The 18,374-nt window shown below is 41.0% G+C and overlaps 1 protein-coding gene across 1 annotated transcript in view; it reads left to right on the plus strand.

Annotated features, from left to right (window-relative positions):
- The first annotated feature begins 254 nt into the window (after window positions 1–254).
- The window catches only part of CTDP1 (CTD phosphatase subunit 1), a 48,360-nt gene continuing 30,240 nt past the window's right edge, over window positions 255–18,374 (plus strand). Inside the window, exons 1-7 of the mRNA XM_083746899.1 lie at window positions 255–1,086; window positions 5,549–5,632; window positions 7,617–7,710; window positions 8,772–8,900; window positions 10,026–10,176; window positions 15,021–15,111; window positions 17,194–17,360. Coding sequence (XP_083603025.1) covers window positions 764–1,086; window positions 5,549–5,632; window positions 7,617–7,710; window positions 8,772–8,900; window positions 10,026–10,176; window positions 15,021–15,111; window positions 17,194–17,360 — 1,039 coding nt within the window. The 5' untranslated portion in view covers window positions 255–763. The remainder of the gene's footprint in view (window positions 1,087–5,548; window positions 5,633–7,616; window positions 7,711–8,771; window positions 8,901–10,025; window positions 10,177–15,020; window positions 15,112–17,193; window positions 17,361–18,374) is intronic.

Genomic DNA, 18,374 nt, shown 5'->3' on the forward strand with positions numbered 1-18,374 from the left:
TTGTTTTTCGTTAGCTGACACACAGAAAATTTCTGAATTTCTGTAGGGTCCTTGTAGTCAACTACTACTTTAAACAACTACTAGAAAACCAGGTCAGCAAGCAAGCAAGCAAGCAAGCAAACTGCCGCTACCGTCCTGTTTGCTGTAGCCGGCTACACATGCCCCAAACAGCCAGAGAAATGCATGCTGGGACTTGTAGTTAGCGTTTAGAAGAGGTTTGCAAGCCGGCCTCTATATCCCACAATCCCCTTCGACGGGGCAGAAAAACACGGGGCAGTGTTATGTAGCGCACGCGGAGGGGCGTGTAAGCGAACGCGCGCTTGCGTCTCCAGTAAGGTAGGAGCGCGCGATGCCGGAAGGAACCGGGAGGCGGGGCTGAAACTTGCCCCGCCCAGGAGCTGGAAGAGCGTGTTGAGAGGCTACAGTACTATACTATCCGATTGCCTTCGCTGTCTCCAGAGGCGGGCCGGATTTAACGCGGCGGCCCCTTTAAGCTGGCACGGGCGCCAGAAAAAAAAAGGTTGTCCCGCGCCTGCGCAACGGAGCCTTGACCTCGCGCTCAGTTGTCGCTGCTCGTGACTACTTCTTGTTGTTATTATTTTTTTTAAAAAAAAGGTGGTAGTTGGTGGGTGGGGGAGGGGGAAGCGCAACGTTTCGCGTTCGATTCTCCTCATTTAACCGGCAGCGGCGCCCCCGTCGCCATAGCGACCTGTCCCTAGCCGAGTCGGGCCCGGCCTGGGAGGGAGCCCCAGCGACCGAGGCCATGGAGGAACCGGGAGCGGCCGCCTCGTCCTCCTCCTCCTCAGGAGGGGACACCGCCGCCGCCGCTGCCGCGTCCGAAGTGACGGAGATCCGCGTCTCCGGCCCGCAGCCGCTGCGGCTCTTGGAATGGAAAGTGTCGGCCGGGGCGGCCGTGAAGATCGGCTCGGTGCTGGCGGTTTGCGCGCCTATCGTGGGCTCGGCCCGGCCTGGAGCCTCGGCCGCAGAGACCGGCCCGCAGCGGACAGCCGAGCGAAAGGTCAAAGCGGAGCGGCCGGGAGTGGTGCGGGAGCTGTGCGCGCAGCGCGGGCAAGTCATCCCGCCCGGGTAAGAGGGGTCGGCCGGGGCTTGGGGAGGGCGGTGGGCCGGGCCCCGGGAAAGCGCCGCCTCCGGTGACTTCTGCCTCTCGGCTTCTCCGCCTGGACTTGGGACGCGCCTCCGGTATCCGCTCTCCTCTGCCCTCTCCTGCGAAGATCCGGGACAGGGTGAGGAGAGGCGGGAAAGCGCGGGAGGAGCAGCCGGTGCCTTCTCCGCCCTCTTCCACGGCGGCGCCTGTGACAGCCCAGGCCCCGCTCCTCCTCTGGCTCAGATGCGGCCCCAGATTTAAAAAGGCGCCGCAGCGCGGTGGGCTCGGCCGACACTTCAGGCTGCCCGCCCGCCCGCCTTCCTTGGGTCTCGGTTGAAGCACCTTAGGAAACCGATCTTTGCTCCCCGTCTCCATAGAGGAAGTAGGAGGAGTGACTAGCGAGGGGCGAAACACAACCCCTTTTTACTTGCTTTTGCAGTCTGCCAGGCCAGTTGCAATAATGTAGGTTCCCACATGGCTTTAACACTTCTGAAGTGAAGTTTTCAAAGATGTGCAGACAAACCACAGGCAGCTTACCTTGGAAACTAAGGGGCAAAAATGGAGTGAAACAGCTTTCTTTTATTTATAGCCCACAGAATATAACAAGTAATTGGAATTCAAAACGAGCTTTTAAAAGCCCCAAAGAACACAATCCAGTTTAAAGAAACTATTCTATCTGATTACATTGCTGAACAGACCATCACCTTAAATGTTCAGGAGGCCCATAGGAAGAGGGAGAAAGATAGACAGTATATATCAGGGATGAGAGTTTTCCATAGCCTTTGCCATTGCCCAGAAGGTTTTCTAGGCTAGTCATAGGCCCCCAAATTTCAGTGTATGGTAGTATTGCAAGAAGGTCGTCCTCAGCAAATCTCAAAGCTCTCATAAGACCCTTCTTACTCAATTCTTTCTATGTCATTTGGTGATTTGTTGTGACATCATAGTAGAGCTTGACTAGCTACTTACTGTTTCGTGCATGTTCTGCCTGACATTGAACTAATTACTGTAATATAGGGCTGGGGAGCCTGTAGCTCTCCAGTTGTTGTTGTATTTCAAGGTTTTTCCATTGGGGACCTTATAGTAAAACTTTGACAGCAGAAGAGATGATAAAAGGCGAGAAGGAGGAAAGGAGGACAAATTTATCCCATAAAATACAGTGACTTGAGCTATATATTTATGGAAAGACAATGTGGTGCCATGGTTAGAGCATTTGGCATAGACGGGAAGAAACTGAGTACAAATTGCAAAGCATACTGAGTGACTTTGTGCCAGTTGCTGTCTCAGGATAACCTACTTCACAGGATTGTTGTGAGAATAGAATGTCCTGAATTCCTTGAAGAAAGGGTGGGATGTAAACCTGATGTAGAGTGTGTTGTTTGTGTTTAAATTTGTAGTACACCCTAGCCCAAGGGCTCAAAGTGAATGACAGCAAGATAAACAGCCTGTGATTAGAGACACCTTAATTAACCTAAATAAGTCAGAGCTGCAGTCATGAGTGTAATCTGTGTGGAGGAAGCAGGCCTTGGTAAAATGTAGACGAAATGTTAAAATTAAATATGTTGGACTTTATCACTTAAATTTATGTCTGTTTATACAAATGAAACACTCATTCTAATACCCAAGATTACTCTAATTGCACAAGTCTGATCCAGTTCAGAATAGTTTTTCATCTTGGTTACTTTTTTCTTTAGTTCCTAATTTGCAGTGATGATTTCTTCACCTATGTTGTACCTGAACACAAAAAATGTAGGAAACGCTATTGTAAAATTAATTAGACATTAAATTTCGGGTGGGGAATCACACCCCAGAAGTTGATGGACCTTAACCCTTGTCATCCCTGAACATAGCTATCTATTAAAGAAGATTTCAGAGTAGCTACACTCTCTAACTTCATTCCAGAGATATATGTATGCAAAAAGATGCTGTTATGTAGTTTGGGATGTGCATTTAGATACTGAGATACATAGTACCTAGGGATAGCAAACTACATGTGATATTGACCTGCATTGTGGATTCACTATCAAGAATACAGGTGGAGGAAGGACAGGTGGATCTTTCCTTTCTCCAAGTGCCTGCTTGGTTTCCATGCTGGCTGAGAAAGAAGGGGCTTCTTTCCTTCTGTGGTTAGTACAGAAATCAAGTAGATCAAATCTGCCCCATCTTCTCCTTTGCCTTTATGATATGTCTCGTTTCCTATGTGTACTAGACATATATACACACAAGAATGTGCATGTCTCTGGGTTAGCCTTTTTTCTTCCCATGCAGCAAGGATGCTATGTTGCTCTGAACAAGTAGTTTAGCCTGCAGATGTCCTTCTGCAAATGGCCTTATCAGTATTCAGTGCCTGTTTTTGTTTGAGCTCAGTTTTGGAGTGGATAAAGGTATCTACCATGTCTTATTTATTTATTTAAAATGTGTTTCCTTACTTATTGTTTGTAATGAATACCCTGACTGTTTGTTTAAGTGTGTGTATGTGTAAAAATAAAGCCAATTCAAAGCATCAACCAAAGCATGATTATCAAAAGTACATGGCTTTTGAGAATTGAATGGTTTTTACTTCATGCCTAAGGGCACGGTCCTAACCCTAGATCCATCAGGATGAGCAAGTTAGGATGTGGCAGATCTCGAGGTCAGCCAGCCAGTTCCCAGCTCAGCTGGGCTATACAGGCACAAGTCCCCAAGCCTGACTCAGCCAGAGGTTCGCAGGTGTAAATAACTCCTGCATCCCTGCTCAACCAGGGCTAAGCTGACTGAGCCAAGTTTGACGAAACTGACACTACAGTGAGCCCTGAAAAATAAGTGCTCCTTATGGTGGGGATGGGAAACTATTTTAAAGGCTTGTTTTCCCTCTGTCAGGCTGCGCCTGAATGGAGTTTGGAAATGATGTACTTTATGCGACTTAACTTAGGTCTGCATAAATCAAACTGGTTTTCCATACTTAGGATTGCTCCCTAAAACATATTGTGAGAGATGCCTGCTGAACCTCCTTGGGAAGAGCATTCCACACTCAGGGTGTTATAAAGTGAAAAGTTATTCAAAGGAGGAAACACCCAGAAGATGACCTTAACAAAAGAGTTCATATGGGATAATACAATCCTTCAGATACCTCACTTCCAGGCAGTTTGGGGCTTTAAAAATCAAAATCTTTGAAGGTATACCTGGTAACAAACTGGAAGCCAATTTCAATACAACATTTTGTCAATACAGGCAAAGTATGCTTAGCATGCTGAGTACCTATTAATAATTTGAACTGCCATGTTGCAGGAGTATAATGCTTTTCACAGAAAGCCCATGGATAACAATGGGAATATTGCATTTGTTCTGGAAGGCCACAATTTGCACACTAATCTAAGTTGGTAAAGAGTGCTTTAAGCAAAGATATCACTTAGGCACCCATAAACAAAAGAGTTGAGAGCAGGCCTAAGCATCCCTAACAAGTAGTGCAAGGACAAGCCAAATACAGTGTTTCACCTTATTAGCCCTCACCCATCGTATTACCGAGCCAAAGCAGTAGCTTAGAACAGGAGTGGGCAGCATGATATCCTGATGACCTTGCTGCCTAGAATTGAGCCAAGTTGGAGTCCTACAACAGCTGAAAGGCACCACCTTGGCTAAAATGCCACCATGTCACCTGGGATTGGCTCGCCAGGATTTCAGACAGGGTTCTTTTCCAACCCAACCTGGAAATACCTTGTCCTACCTTCTGCATGCAAAGCAGGTGTTCTACCACTGCACTATGGCACAGTCCTTGTGCTATGGATTGTGCCCAGATAGAATATCTCTGTAAAATGTATGCTTTCTGGGATCGGTTAAATCCTTTAAAAGAGGGCTTTTTATAATAACTAAAGTGAACAGTAATAAATTCAGCTGTTATAAAAAATAAATAGAAATAAGCATAAAGAAAACTATTAAGCAAACACATTCTGTATTGTGTGAATCAACATAAGAAAGCTGTGAAATATCATGGATAGTTTTTATGTTTGTGTCCACCAAGCAACTGTTGCCAAGATTTTCAGACTGTGATCTATGGATCACTGGTTCTCCATGACCACCACACAGATGGCGTATTAAAAAGTTAACAGCTACCATACTTCCACATACAGTAGCAAAATGAACACTGAACCTGATCAGAGGCTAACAAACATTACATTTAGCTTCATAGGACTTCATTCACCAAACAGGCATATCCATCCTTAAAATGTGCGTTATATGTGCTTTTAATATGCAGAACAATTTTGAGTGGTCCACCGAGATACCCCCATGCACACACATACCCCAGCAATTTTCAGGTGGTCTGGAGGTAGGAGGTAGGTTGGCAACTGCTGGTCTAGTATTCAGTGTGACAGTCAGTGTAAACCCTGATTTCCCTACTTCTAATCTGATACGGAATATAATATAAGGAAATCAGTTTTTCCTTTAGTAAGATTTTTCTTTGCTTTCCAGAGGTGTCCTGGTGCGGCTGGAAGGATGCAGCCATCCAGTTGTTATGAAAGGCTTATGTGCAGAGTGTGGCCAGGATTTGACACAGTGAGTATTGTTGTATGGACTTTGACTTCTGCTGATGGTGCTGCATTAAACTGAGGATTGTCACCTTTGAGGAATTTAAACTGAAATCAATTGCATTGCACTGGAATAATGCTCTTCATACTTGGAAAGAACAATTTATGTTTATTGTATGCCCAGCAGTGCCAGAAATAAGTGGGAATATGGAGCATGCGAACTTGCACCAGCATAATATTACAAAATAGAAATAAACATCAGTTTGATGATAATAAATATGGCATTCTTCATAAAATGAGCACAGGTTTATTGATGGATAAACCAAAGAATCATTCTTTCAAAAGGAATGTAAAACATACTTGCTGAACTATTGGACATGAATGTAACAATAAAGAACCAAATGGGTGACAGTGTTGTACATAGAAAACCACAACGGTAAAATTTCTTTTGTAGTAGGAACTGTTCCCTGTTCAGGTCTCCAGAAATACAGTCAAGAACTTGAAATAGTTCTGATTAATAGAATTGATAGGAGTGTCTTGGGAGTTTGAAATAAAGATTAAACCTTCATGTTTAAATATTCGTTTTGTGTCCATTGTCTACACAAAGGCCAAACAGGATATTCTTGATATAACTATCAAAATACACTGCTGCCTACTGATGTCATATGGCAGCTTATGTGCAGATGAAGCAGGGTGGATGAAGAACAACATTTTGAAGCCAAGCGTAATCAGTATTGCACAACTGCTCATGCACCATTATTATTATTTATTTGATTTATAGCACACCTTTCCTCCAAGGAGCTCAAGACAGCACACATGAGTTTGCCCCTCCCCATTTTATCCTCACAACAACCTTGTGGAGATAGGTTAGGCTAAGATACAGTGGCTGGCCCAAAGTCCTCCAAGTGAACTTCATTGCTGAGTGAGGATTAGAATCCTGGTCTCCCAGGTCTTCATCCAGCACTCTAATACCTACATTACACTGAAAGCAGTTTTATTCAGATATTGGGATGCTGCCACCCTGTATTCCTATATTCCAGTTTAATTCTTTCTGAGAGCAAATACAGTTCACTTTTGAAATTTTAAGTAAAACAAAACATACACAAACCCAACAATTTTATATTGCAAAACAGAAATGTGGTATTTGTTGTAAATGGTTAAGACTTTCTAAAAGCCTAACATTTCTCTCAGTAAACAGAAATGAATCCTAATCCTTTTCACCATTTTTCTATATGCTTCATAGGATGCCAGTAATTTAAGTACCGTATTTTTCGCCCTATAGGACGCACTTTTTCCCCTCCAAAAATGAAGGGGAAATGTGTGTGCGTCCTATAGGGCGAATGCAGGCTTTCGCTGAATCCTGGAGAGCGAGAGGGTCGGTGCGCACAGACCCCTCTCGCTCTCCAGGCTTTGCGGACCTCTCCGCAAGCAGCGGGAGCGCTCCCACTGCTTGCGGAGAGTTGCCTGCATGCCAAAGCCTGCGCACGCTGAGCTCAGCGCATCCAGGCTTCGCGGACCTCTCCGCAAGCCGCGGGAGCCAGCGCTGGGCTCCCGCGGCTTGCAGAGAGCTGCCTGTTTGGGGGCTGGGGTCGGGGGAAGCTCGGCCTCCCCCGCCCCAGCCCCACGTCTGGGGGGGAAATAATTTTTTTCCCTTTATTTCCCCCCCAAAAAACTAGGTGCGCCTTATGGGACGGTGCGTCCTATAGGGCGAAAAATACGGTACATAGATGTGTATATGTACTTGGGTACTTTTTACTTGGTTTAAAAAGCGTGACTCTGGTCTCTGTACCAAGGTGTTCCATTTTTCCTGTTCTTAAATTATATTCTGCTTGCCAATTAAACATCATGTAAATTTACTGTTAGCGTACACTGTTTAAGGCTGGTTGGTGCAAGTGATAAATAAGGTAGTTGTCTTACGGCACAAATCAGTCCTGTTAGAGGGTTTTTGTTTTGTTTTGTTTTTTTGGTAACTGTTATTAATAAAATTTGTCTGATATCTTTCACGTTGTTAGGTTACGAAGCAAGAATGGAACACAGAATATGCCAGTATCCACAGCAACTGTATCAATGGTTCATAGTGTACCAGAATTGATGGTTAGCTCTGAAGTAAGTACAGTATACTCCTACTCTTCCCCTTATTTTTGGCAGGGACCCAAAGTTCAGCAGATCTAATTAGCAGAATTTCTTCATTATGAACGCATGTAATACAGCAATTTGTCTTAGCTAAATTTGAAGTTGAAAGCAACTCTTTTAAGTAGATAGAATCCTAAGCTATACATGTTTCTGATGTGTTGTAATCAAATTTTAGTTCTGAAGAGAGAACTACTGCCTGCTCCCTTGGATTTCATTCTATATTCTTCTTGCACAAAGCCTGCCAATAGAAGTTTAGATGGCAAACTTATTAAATTTATACCCCAGTCTTTTTGCCAAACTCAAAAGCAATAAAGCAACACAATTAAAAATACTGTTGAAATTGAAATAAAAATGTGTATATCAGTCACATACCCTCACAGCTAATATTTTAAAAGTAGCCACGAACAGTATATTTTGGCCATCAAACACTTGGGTGCAAGTAAAATGTTATACCCAGGAGACCAGCTGCTTTTACAGCACATGAAGAGCAGTGGAAATAATGAGAGTACTCTGTACAACATGCATAAGGATTTCCATTTGCACAAATGGAGGGTTCTGCTCTGGGGGGGTTGGAGGAATCTCCAGGACAAATTTAGATTACACATGAGAAGAGAAGGAGGTTCTGTTGCAATCAGAGTCTTTGCATTAACAGAAGTACTTCATTGGATAGCACTCCTTATTTTTTTGCTTGTAGGGGAAAAATGCTCACTGCATCTGCCACATACCAGAAGTTCAAATAAACCCTTTGCTGCAAAATCCACTAATTAAACATGTTGATGCAGTGAGTCTGATACATACAAATTGCTAGGATTTTGGAGGCCTAGAGGGCAACTCTAAGATGATGTTCCACTGCCATTTGGTCTTTAATATGAGTGAAAAGAGCTATTTAGTCAATTGAATTTTGGCTGGCTGTTGTTGTTTTTTTTCTTCTTTGAAATTACTGTACATTGCACTGCGTCTACTGAGATCTGTTCAAGTTAATCCTCATTTTATGCTTCAAATACACTTAATGGGATACTCTGTTTTTATTGTAGCAAGCTGAGCAGTTGGGAAGAGAAGACCAGGAGAGGCTACGCAGAAATCGAAAACTGGTGCTAATGGTAGATTTGGACCAGACATTGATCCATACAACAGAACAGCACTGCCAACAGATGTCTAACAGAGTAAAGCAACATTAGTGATTATTGTTCTTTGCCAAAATACATTAAAACTGTTCAATATTTCAAGAATGAAATGCTTTATAAAGTTCATAAACTAAGAGGCATCCAATTCATAGCAAATAAAAACTTTCCAAAATATATAGTAGATCCTAAGCCCTTGTTTATTATTCTAGCTTCCAGAAGAAATTCAAGGCATCTAGCACTGAAAGAAAATATAAAACTAACCAATAATAAATAAAAATGCTGGCATACATACTAAATCTGCAGTAACTACAAAGAAACAACCATTAGAATTTGATGTCCAAACATTGAAAATAAGAAATACAGCCTTCAGGATGGGACAAGATAAAATCAATAATGTAAAAATAATGCATGTGAAATCTGCTTGTATTGCTTTTTTCCAGAAAAGGAACACTAAATTTTACTCAGAATAGACTAAATGAAATTAATGAACACTAGTTAGGTCAATTAATTCCAATAGATCTTCTCTGAGTGAAACTCAGTTAAATAATCATCTAGTGAATATTCAGTGAAATTACTTGCACACACAACCAGAGGTGCATAAAGGTTGGGACTTTTCAGGAACCTCTCCTACTGTTACAAAATTTGCTCCGAGGTCTGGTGTACTCTCCAGTGTAGCAACTGGAAAAGACACTTGTTGCCCATGTGGGCTTTCTGGATCCTAGCTAGAGAAATGGGAATGAAACTGAAGTTACCTAGCTAGCTCCCAAATATTCTTAACTAAATTGATAGCTAATACTACTTCATCATATAGTGACTATTTTCAGTCATTCTATGATAAGGAGGTCTAGCTTGTGACTCCAGATATTGCTGAACTATAACTCATGATTACTGGGCATTGGCTTGGCCTGACAGAAGTTGTAGTTTGTGAGATATTATAAAAACCATGGCAAGCAAATGTAAATGCTGAGCTGCTCTTTTTATTGAACTTCATAATGTATATTTGTAAGTGTATACAAACTGCTAATTTTTAAAAGTTTGGTACACCTAATAGTAGTTGAAAACTAAATTCTTTTATAAGCTGAAAATCATTCTGTATATACCAGAAAATGGGTTTTATTTATGAGTTATAGCTTACGTCTTACCAGTGTTATCTCTCCCTTTCAGGGAATATTCCATTTTCAGTTAGGTCGAGGGGAGCCTATGCTACATACTCGGTTGCGTCCTCATTGCAGAGAGTTCCTAGAAAAGATTGCCAAGTTGTATGAACTACATGTGTTTACCTTTGGAAGCAGACTTTATGCACATACAATTGCAGGTAAGCAGTTCCATGAGAGGTGATGGACTCTCACTCCTTGGAGGTTTATAAGCAAAGGTTGGGTGGCCATCTGTCATGTATAATCTAGGTGAGATTCTTGCATCACAGGGGGTTGGACTAGATGATTTTCAGGATCCTTTCCAACTCTACGGTTCTATTCTACGTACCATAATATAGAACATTCATCATCATCATCAGTATTATTATTATTATGGTACTTAGAATAGAAGCTACCAAGTGGCTGCAGTGCTGTTCCCAAATTGCATTTCAAATCTTGTTCAAAAGTATTGTTGTTACACCGTGCATTTTTCCCTGATCGGCACTCAAGGTGGCTTAAACAAATCATGCTGAGAGTAACAGTCAGACAATAATATCTGCTAATCTACAACAGGATAAGAGATTAACATGGGATTGAGAAAATTGGATCATCATCCCTTTTATTTGGAGTTTTGATCCAGCTAAATTGTGGCTAGGTGCATTGTTTCATTTACATGAGGAATGAAGGCAGTAGAACCTCGGTTTTCGAGCATCTCAGAAGTCGAACGTTTTGGCTTTTGAATGCCAAAAACCCAGAAGTAATTGCTTCTGTTTTCAAATGCTTTTTGGAAGCTGAACGTTCCACGCGGCTTCCATTTTGAGTTCCCCTATTATATTGAGGCTTCTGTATTGAGTTTTTGGTTTTCAAACATTTCGGAAGTCAAACGGTCTTCTGGAACAGATTACGTTCGAAAACCAATTTTCCACTGTATTCCAACAGGCAGTAAATTAAAGTTCTTTGGTGCTGAAAGCATTATTCTATTGCATCTACCTTTGACTTCTTGTTACTTTGGCTTATTTAAAGCACTCACGGTGGTATCCAATGAAGTAGTTCCTTTAGCACAAGAACTTTGGCTTCTCAATAGAATGTCACCTCTCCCTGATGCCCCCCATGCCCTCCCCATATCTGTTCTGCAGGTTTGGAGGGAACCCCCAGAACAAACATAGAGGTTGCTGAGGGAGAAGACAGGGCGAAGTTCCATTTCACAGCCAGAGGTCCATGCACTAACTGAACTACTTCGTTGGATATTGCCCTCAGTTTTACAAAGCACACAAAAAGCAACATTCATTTGTAAGAACAAAACCAAAAATCTGCGATTGTGCAGTACCTTCACTGGGACAAGCCAAACTGTCGCAGAAGCTTTCAGGTTCTCCAGAATGCTTCATCTGGCATTACACAAAGCTATGAGGGGAGGTAGGAAGAGGAGGAATAAAAATGGGGAACGTACATGGCTAATCTGATAATGTACCCATGAGGTCAGTTTGCAGACTTTGCTCCAAGATGCAAACATTCTTCTGTTTTGAAAATCACTGTTGTCCCTCAACATGAGACCATGAGAAGCCAGAAGTGATGAATGATATACAGTGGTGCCTCGCAAGATGAAATTAATCCGTTCCGTGAGGCTCTTCGTATAGCGGTTTTTTCGTCTTGTGAAGCAAGCCCATTGACAGCTTAGCGGATTAGCACTATTAGCGGTTTAGCGGCTTTTAGCGATCAGCTGTTAAGCGGCTTATCAGCGGATCAGCTGATAAGCAGCTTAGCGGCTTAGGAAGGGGGGGGGAGGAAAAAAAACACAGGAACTCGCAAGACATTTTCGTCTTGCGAAGCAAGCCCATAGGGAAATTCGTTTTGCGAAGCGCCTCCAAAACGGAAAACCCTTTCGTCTAGCGGGTTTTCCGTCTTGCGAGGCGTTCGTCTGGGGGGCACCACTGTATAACTGCCCTGAAAAGAGTGGGGTATGTAATCTGGGTGAAGGGATTCACTTTTTCCCTCAGATCTATCTAGGAAATGTCATGGTTCTGCTTGAAAGAAGAAAAGCAACTCTCCAACTGTGTGTTTTTATAGCAGTCATTGCTTACAATAGTGTGTGCATGCTTCAAACAAAAGGTGGCAGTAAATTTAAAGAGAAATTGTGTTGAATGAAGACTTCATTTAATGTGCAGTGGAGCCTGGATGAAAAACCCGTAGCCCTCCAAATATTGTTGGATTCCACTTTCCAGCCAACCTGGCCAGTCAAGGATGAGAATGGGTATAAGCATGTGTATGAAAGATAATGGGAATGGATGCTGATGGGGTGCACATAAAGGTTCCCTATAAGGGAATGCAGTTCTTGGGTTGAGAAAGAAATGTATTTAATCTATTAACTCTGCTTAATAAACTAGGATTTGCACAAGCTGCATCACCCTCATGCAGCCCCAAAGTCCTCTTTTCATGTTAGTGGGCAAATGAGCATTGAAGCCGTACTTAACCACAGTTTCCCTTTACATGCATACTGGGAAACTATGCTAGATTCAGTCCAACCAAGTTAGAATATTAGGACATCTTTTAAGGATGAGTTGGGAATCTTCGCTTGTTTGGAAACCATTAATTATTGTTTCTGGTTGCCACATAATGGGAAGCCATAGCTAATTGCAGCTTCCTGGTTTGTTTCTCCACTTCTGTGATGGACGCCGCATGCAAGTGCATGGAGTCATTCATATTTTGGCTTGTTGAGTCATGATTTGATTGTGCAAACCAGGTCATTAAATAACCATTACTTTGAGTTTGTTGCTAATCGAGCCACTGGGTATTGTTGTTCATGCAAGGAAATGTAAATCACCCAGAAATGAAATATTTTCTTAGGAAAGTGTCAGTTGACACATAATGTATTATTTTTATATAATTAAATAGCAGGTGAAAACCAAAAAAGAAAGTATATCCCGATTTATTCCTCAACTGATTCTTTTATGTAAGCTGTTTATTCCTGCTAATGGGTCTCTTCAGGATGGTGGTATCTGTTGAAAGAAGAAGCATCTGTTCCTTCTTTTTTCCACTTTCTCCTTAACCCTAATCTACATGTGTTGATACATATAGATTAATAAAGGACTGGCCAGCTGATATACTGGCTAATATAGTGATCATTTCTCCCTGTTTCTGTTGTTCAAGGTCCTACCTTTATCTCCAGGACAGAAAGTGAACTCACTCAGCTGAGAGGAGCTTGTAGGGAGGGGGCTTGTGTTTTGATCTAGGCCACCGACCAATCTAGTTAGCAATTGACTTGTGTAGATAATGAACATGGAGAAAAAACAACAGACCATTTATGGAAATATTGTTGTAACATTTTTATTTAAAATATTCACACCTCGCTTTTATTTTCTATATTAAGTGGCTTATTTCACTTTAGTAGGCCAATGCATCTTTCTAAGTTTACTTGGTGATGGTTCTGTCTAGCTAATTCTTTCAATTCATTATGCCTAGGTACTGCAAGGGGATGACCCTACATGAATTTGCTGAAATTCTTAAGCATAGTCGGGTGAGTTAAGGTTGAACTTCTATCCTTAACTCTCAAATTTTCTTGTATTTGTGGGTTTTAAGTTATTCCTGTAAGACACAATAGTTTTTGCCTACATGTATCAATTTTTGATAGGTGACTAGTGATATTGGGAAGTGTGTCACTGAAACCTTTTATAGGGAATTCTAGAAAGTGCTGCGTCAATAGCCTCTGAACATCCAAATCCTTCAAAGTGCATCACATCACTCCCTGAATCACCAGTCATGTCTAAAAATGGATATCGCATAGGGGTCACAATTTTAAAATAACTTCCTCAGAAATTTTGACAGTGTTAGTTTATAAAACAAAGTTTGCACTGGGCTTCTCCAGATATAAAATAATGCAACCTGTGACCCACCAAAGTGAATGCAGCCGACCCTGATATATATTTTGTGGTGCCAGATGCTTGACAACCCTTTAATTGGTGCAATCTCTGGCAAGCAGCTAAACCAGGAGGCTTATGAAACTGCAATATGTGACTGGTAGACCACAAGTGCAGGGCTACTTTAATGTGATTCCCCCACTGATGAAACCAAAAATGGTTTATGTAACATGAGGAAGTAGCCAAGAAATCGAATGCAGAATTCTTACCTGATTATAGTCCTTAAAAATCAGTTTTTCAGGACAATTGTCATCCAGCCATGTTTTAAAAAACAAAGCTGTTACTGTTTCAAGATAGCTCAGAAGTATTTATGTTCAAATCTTACAAGTATAACTTAAAACCTGCAACTACAAGAACTCCTATTTAAACCTTCCCTTAACTTGCCCATTTTGCTTAAGAATTGTAGGATGCTTTCCACTGCTTTGGCTATCTACAAACCCAAGACATGGCACTGAACAAATGGGGGAAATCGACTAATGCTGAGACTTGCTATGAAGTTTTTACAATGGGGTATACTGTTGTATCGCAAAACAAGATGTGATGCTTGACTGGCCAATATGTTGACCTAAATATGCTATGTTTACTCTTAAGGAATAAACTACAAATATAAACTTCAAAATCTTTTTCCCCTCTAACGAAAACTCACATTTTATTAAAAACATTCAGGAGGCACTCATAACCCCAGTTGCTTAGGAGAAAACCCCATGGATTTCCATTGGACTTTCTTCTGAGTAGACATGTTATTGTGGCCCTATCAGTCATGTTGCAAGTTATATTAGCAAGTATTTATTAAAATTATTTATGGCACAATACCATACATGCCTACTCTGAAATAATCCTTATTGAATTCAGTGAGACTTGCTTCTAAGGGTGTATAGGATTGCAGCCTTAATGGCTTAATACCAGTCTCTTTATTTATGTGTAGTATTTATGGTTTATGTAGTAGATGAATGTATTTGGGGATCTCATTAATAAATTTTAGTTATGCACAGTAATTCATATTAAAAGCAGTTTTTTGGCTAAAACTATCCTGTGGTATTCCAAAGAAAATCATACAAAGTATGATGATTCTTGTGGAAAATACATATTAATTTTGAACTTCTTTTCCTTAAAAGCATTCTTGGACTCCGAAAAGAAGCTTTTTTCCCATCGAATATTGTCAAGGGATGAATGTATTGATCCATATTCTAAAACTGGGAACCTTAGGTATGTATTGGGATTGGAATATTGTTCGTGAAGCATTTGGAGGGATACTGCTGGAAACAAATAACATAATTTCAGTATCTAACTACTTTTTTAAACTCCCCAACCTGCCACTCCTGGTCATAAACATAAACATCTCAATGCCTTTTTATTGTAAAGCAATGGAGATTATATCCTGCCCACATTAACAGAAACTGTTAAGAAAATAGATTGCCATTGCTTTTGTTTTTCTATAATTATTTGCATTTGAAGTGATTTTCAGGTGGCAGGAAGGAGAGTTAGAATTATTTATAGGAGTGCATCTTTTTTCTGCACTTGAATTCCCTGCTCCAAACTACTACTTTTTTTAAAGCTACTTCGGTTCCAATGGAGGTTACTTTGTGTTATGGAGCTCAATCAGAACAAAATATGTTGTTGTTTTTAAGGTTGCTTCAGGGAGAAACCATGGGTGATGGAAGGGTTCAGCTCTGCCCATTCACACCATGCTTTAAATCTCCCCCTTCCTCCCTCTCCCCTTCTGCTTTTGTAGGGATTTGGCATGACTGGGGTTGGGCGTGCTGCCATCATATCTATTTTGACCTTGGGAACTGCAGGATAGGAGCCTGTTCAGGTGTTACACTCCCCACTTGTGCACACCCACCCACAGCAGAACATCCCCCAGGTATTTCAGTAGAAATCTCCCCTGCCCTGGATATAAGGCTTTTTTGTTTAGTATATTCAGTATCTAGAAAAACAGAGAGCTGCATTCAAATAGGCTCAGCATCTTTGGTTCTCAGCACCTTTGGTCGCAGACATTATCTTCTACATTTGGCAAGCGGATTGGGCAGAAACGCATGAACCCAATGCTTCCTTCAGTCTCTCTGTGTAGAGCTGAAAGTGGGGAGTACCGTATTTTTTGCTCTATAAGACTCACTTTTTCCCTCCTAAAAAGTAAGGGGAAATGTGTGTGTGTCTTATGGAGCGAATGCAGGCTGTGCAGCTATCCCAGAAGCCAGAACAGCAAGAGGGATTGCTGCTTTCACTGCGCAGTGATCCCTCTTGCTGTTCTGGCTTCTGAGATTCAAAATATTTTATTTCTTGTTGTCCTCCTCCAAAAACTAGGTGCGTCTTGTGGTCTGGTGCGTCTTATAGAGCGAAAAATACGGTGATTTATTACAGGCCCTAAGAAAACTATGCAACTAAGTAGGACTTGTGTCCTAGTTGGACAGAGCTGTATTGGATACATCAGTGTAGCAGGATCTCTGACCTGCCAGACAAATCGATAGAAACAGATTTTCATGGGTAATAGGTCTATTTTAAACCTCTTAAGCAACCTGATTGAATGTTATGCTGTTTCTATATGTACTGCACATATCAAAGCTTTGAGTATGAAACTGTTACCTTTACCATCCAAAGAAGCTGAGTCATAGTATTTTGATTTCTTTATAAGAAGGAAGTTTTGCGCTCCCATTACATATCCAACATTTCTATCATAAACAGCTGCACCCCAACTTGAAAATTCGAATGGCATTCAAAGTTAAAGCTAAATTTATTGGGATAATAAGCCAATTCTATCGTTTTGTCCAGGAGAACAGCCTCAATCGTACCACTAGGTGGTACCTGACACTACTTTGTTAATCACATAATATAGCTTAGTTGAAAGCAGTGATTGATTGAATTGTTTTCCAGGTGGCAGAGTTACAGGTGATGCTTTCTACTGCCCATCTTCGTAACAGCTGATTATAAAAAAAAAAACCATTCTTGGTGGATCTGATTTTTATTTTCTATGCATTTAAAGGTGAAGGACTTGTGTATGTGTATATATATTTATATGTATCTATGTCAATTCAATATCATGGTTTGTTTTCTTTGGTCAGCTTCTGGATAGTTTTAAGCAAAACTGATAAATATTAATCATTGTGATGATACAGATGAAATCGTAGTTGCTTTAAGAAAACAAACTGATAATGTAAAGGACTGTAATCAACATGTGAATTTAGAATGTCTTCCTATTTTATATCTTTATTGAGTAGATATGCCTTAATATGAATCACTTAAAGAGTTATCTAATCAGTTCATTTCCCTTAATCTTTCTCCTGTTTCTAGAAACTTATTTCCTTGTGGTGATTCCATGGTTTGTATTATTGATGACAGAGAGGATGTCTGGAAATATGCACCTAATTTGATAACTGTGAAGAAATACGTATACTTTCAGGGCATAGGCGATATTAATGCACCGCCTGGATCAAGGGAAGTTCAAATGAGAAAAACAGGTAACTGTTTTAATGTGTGTTTATGTTTCCTCTTCATTTGCAAGGTAAATATAACATGGTATTTTTAAACAATTCATTAACTAATCTTAAAACAGTTTTTCAAAACCAATAGAAGTGAGGATTTCAGATTTAGATTCCTTTTCAGTTTGACTACCAGAATAGTTCACGACTGGACTTAACTGTCAGGGGTCCTTTACCTTTACCTTTTACCAGAATAGTGGACCACCTTTATTCGTTGTATTTATACTACTTCTCAGGCAGATCTGCTGGGTCTATAGAATTTGTTGCACTGTTACACAGCATTTGGGGGAATCTCAGTAGACCAAGTTGCCTCAAGTTGAAATCAAATTTAAAATCACGAGTTGCATTCTCCAAAGATACATCCTTTAATTGGAGCACAGCATTATTTAACACAGGGTTAGGGCCCCTCTTGCTTGCCTCCTGTGAAGACGATACTATACTGTATCATCTTTTTCCATGGGAAAAATGTTCCATTACTAAAATTGCTTGTATTCCATAAAACTTAACAATTTGATGCAGTACAAGTCAAACTGGGCAGTTAAAAATAGTTTGGAAGAGCAAACTAGATATTATATTAAGCATGACTCTTATGGGTCCGTCCCCTGCACCATTTTAAAAAATAGCAGCTCCTAGGGTAGGGCAGGGTTTAAAATCTTTCTCTTGCTGTGCTGTTTTCCCATAAAATATCAGCATACTCCAAGCAACCATTTTTGTCGCTGAAGCTGTCATTGACTGCAGTATTACCTGACCTGTGGGCAGGGAGAGATTTTTGTTGGGAAAAATGAGCCCTGGAAGGTCTTCAACCCTATTGTCCCATATGAATCCCTCTACCCCATAGCTGCTATTTTAAAGGACGGCAAAAACAAAAAACACAGACTTTTTAAATGTCATGTCTGTTTTACCCCTCAGTCACAAGCACAACCATGAAGAGTATAAAGTGTGATAAATTGCCCGCAGGCTAGTTGTTATTAGAACCTTCCTTTAGTGAAAATG

Source organism: Podarcis gaigeae, assembly GCF_964106915.1.
Source record: "Podarcis gaigeae genome assembly, chromosome: 7".
Taxonomy (NCBI): Eukaryota; Metazoa; Chordata; class Lepidosauria; order Squamata; family Lacertidae; genus Podarcis; species Podarcis gaigeae.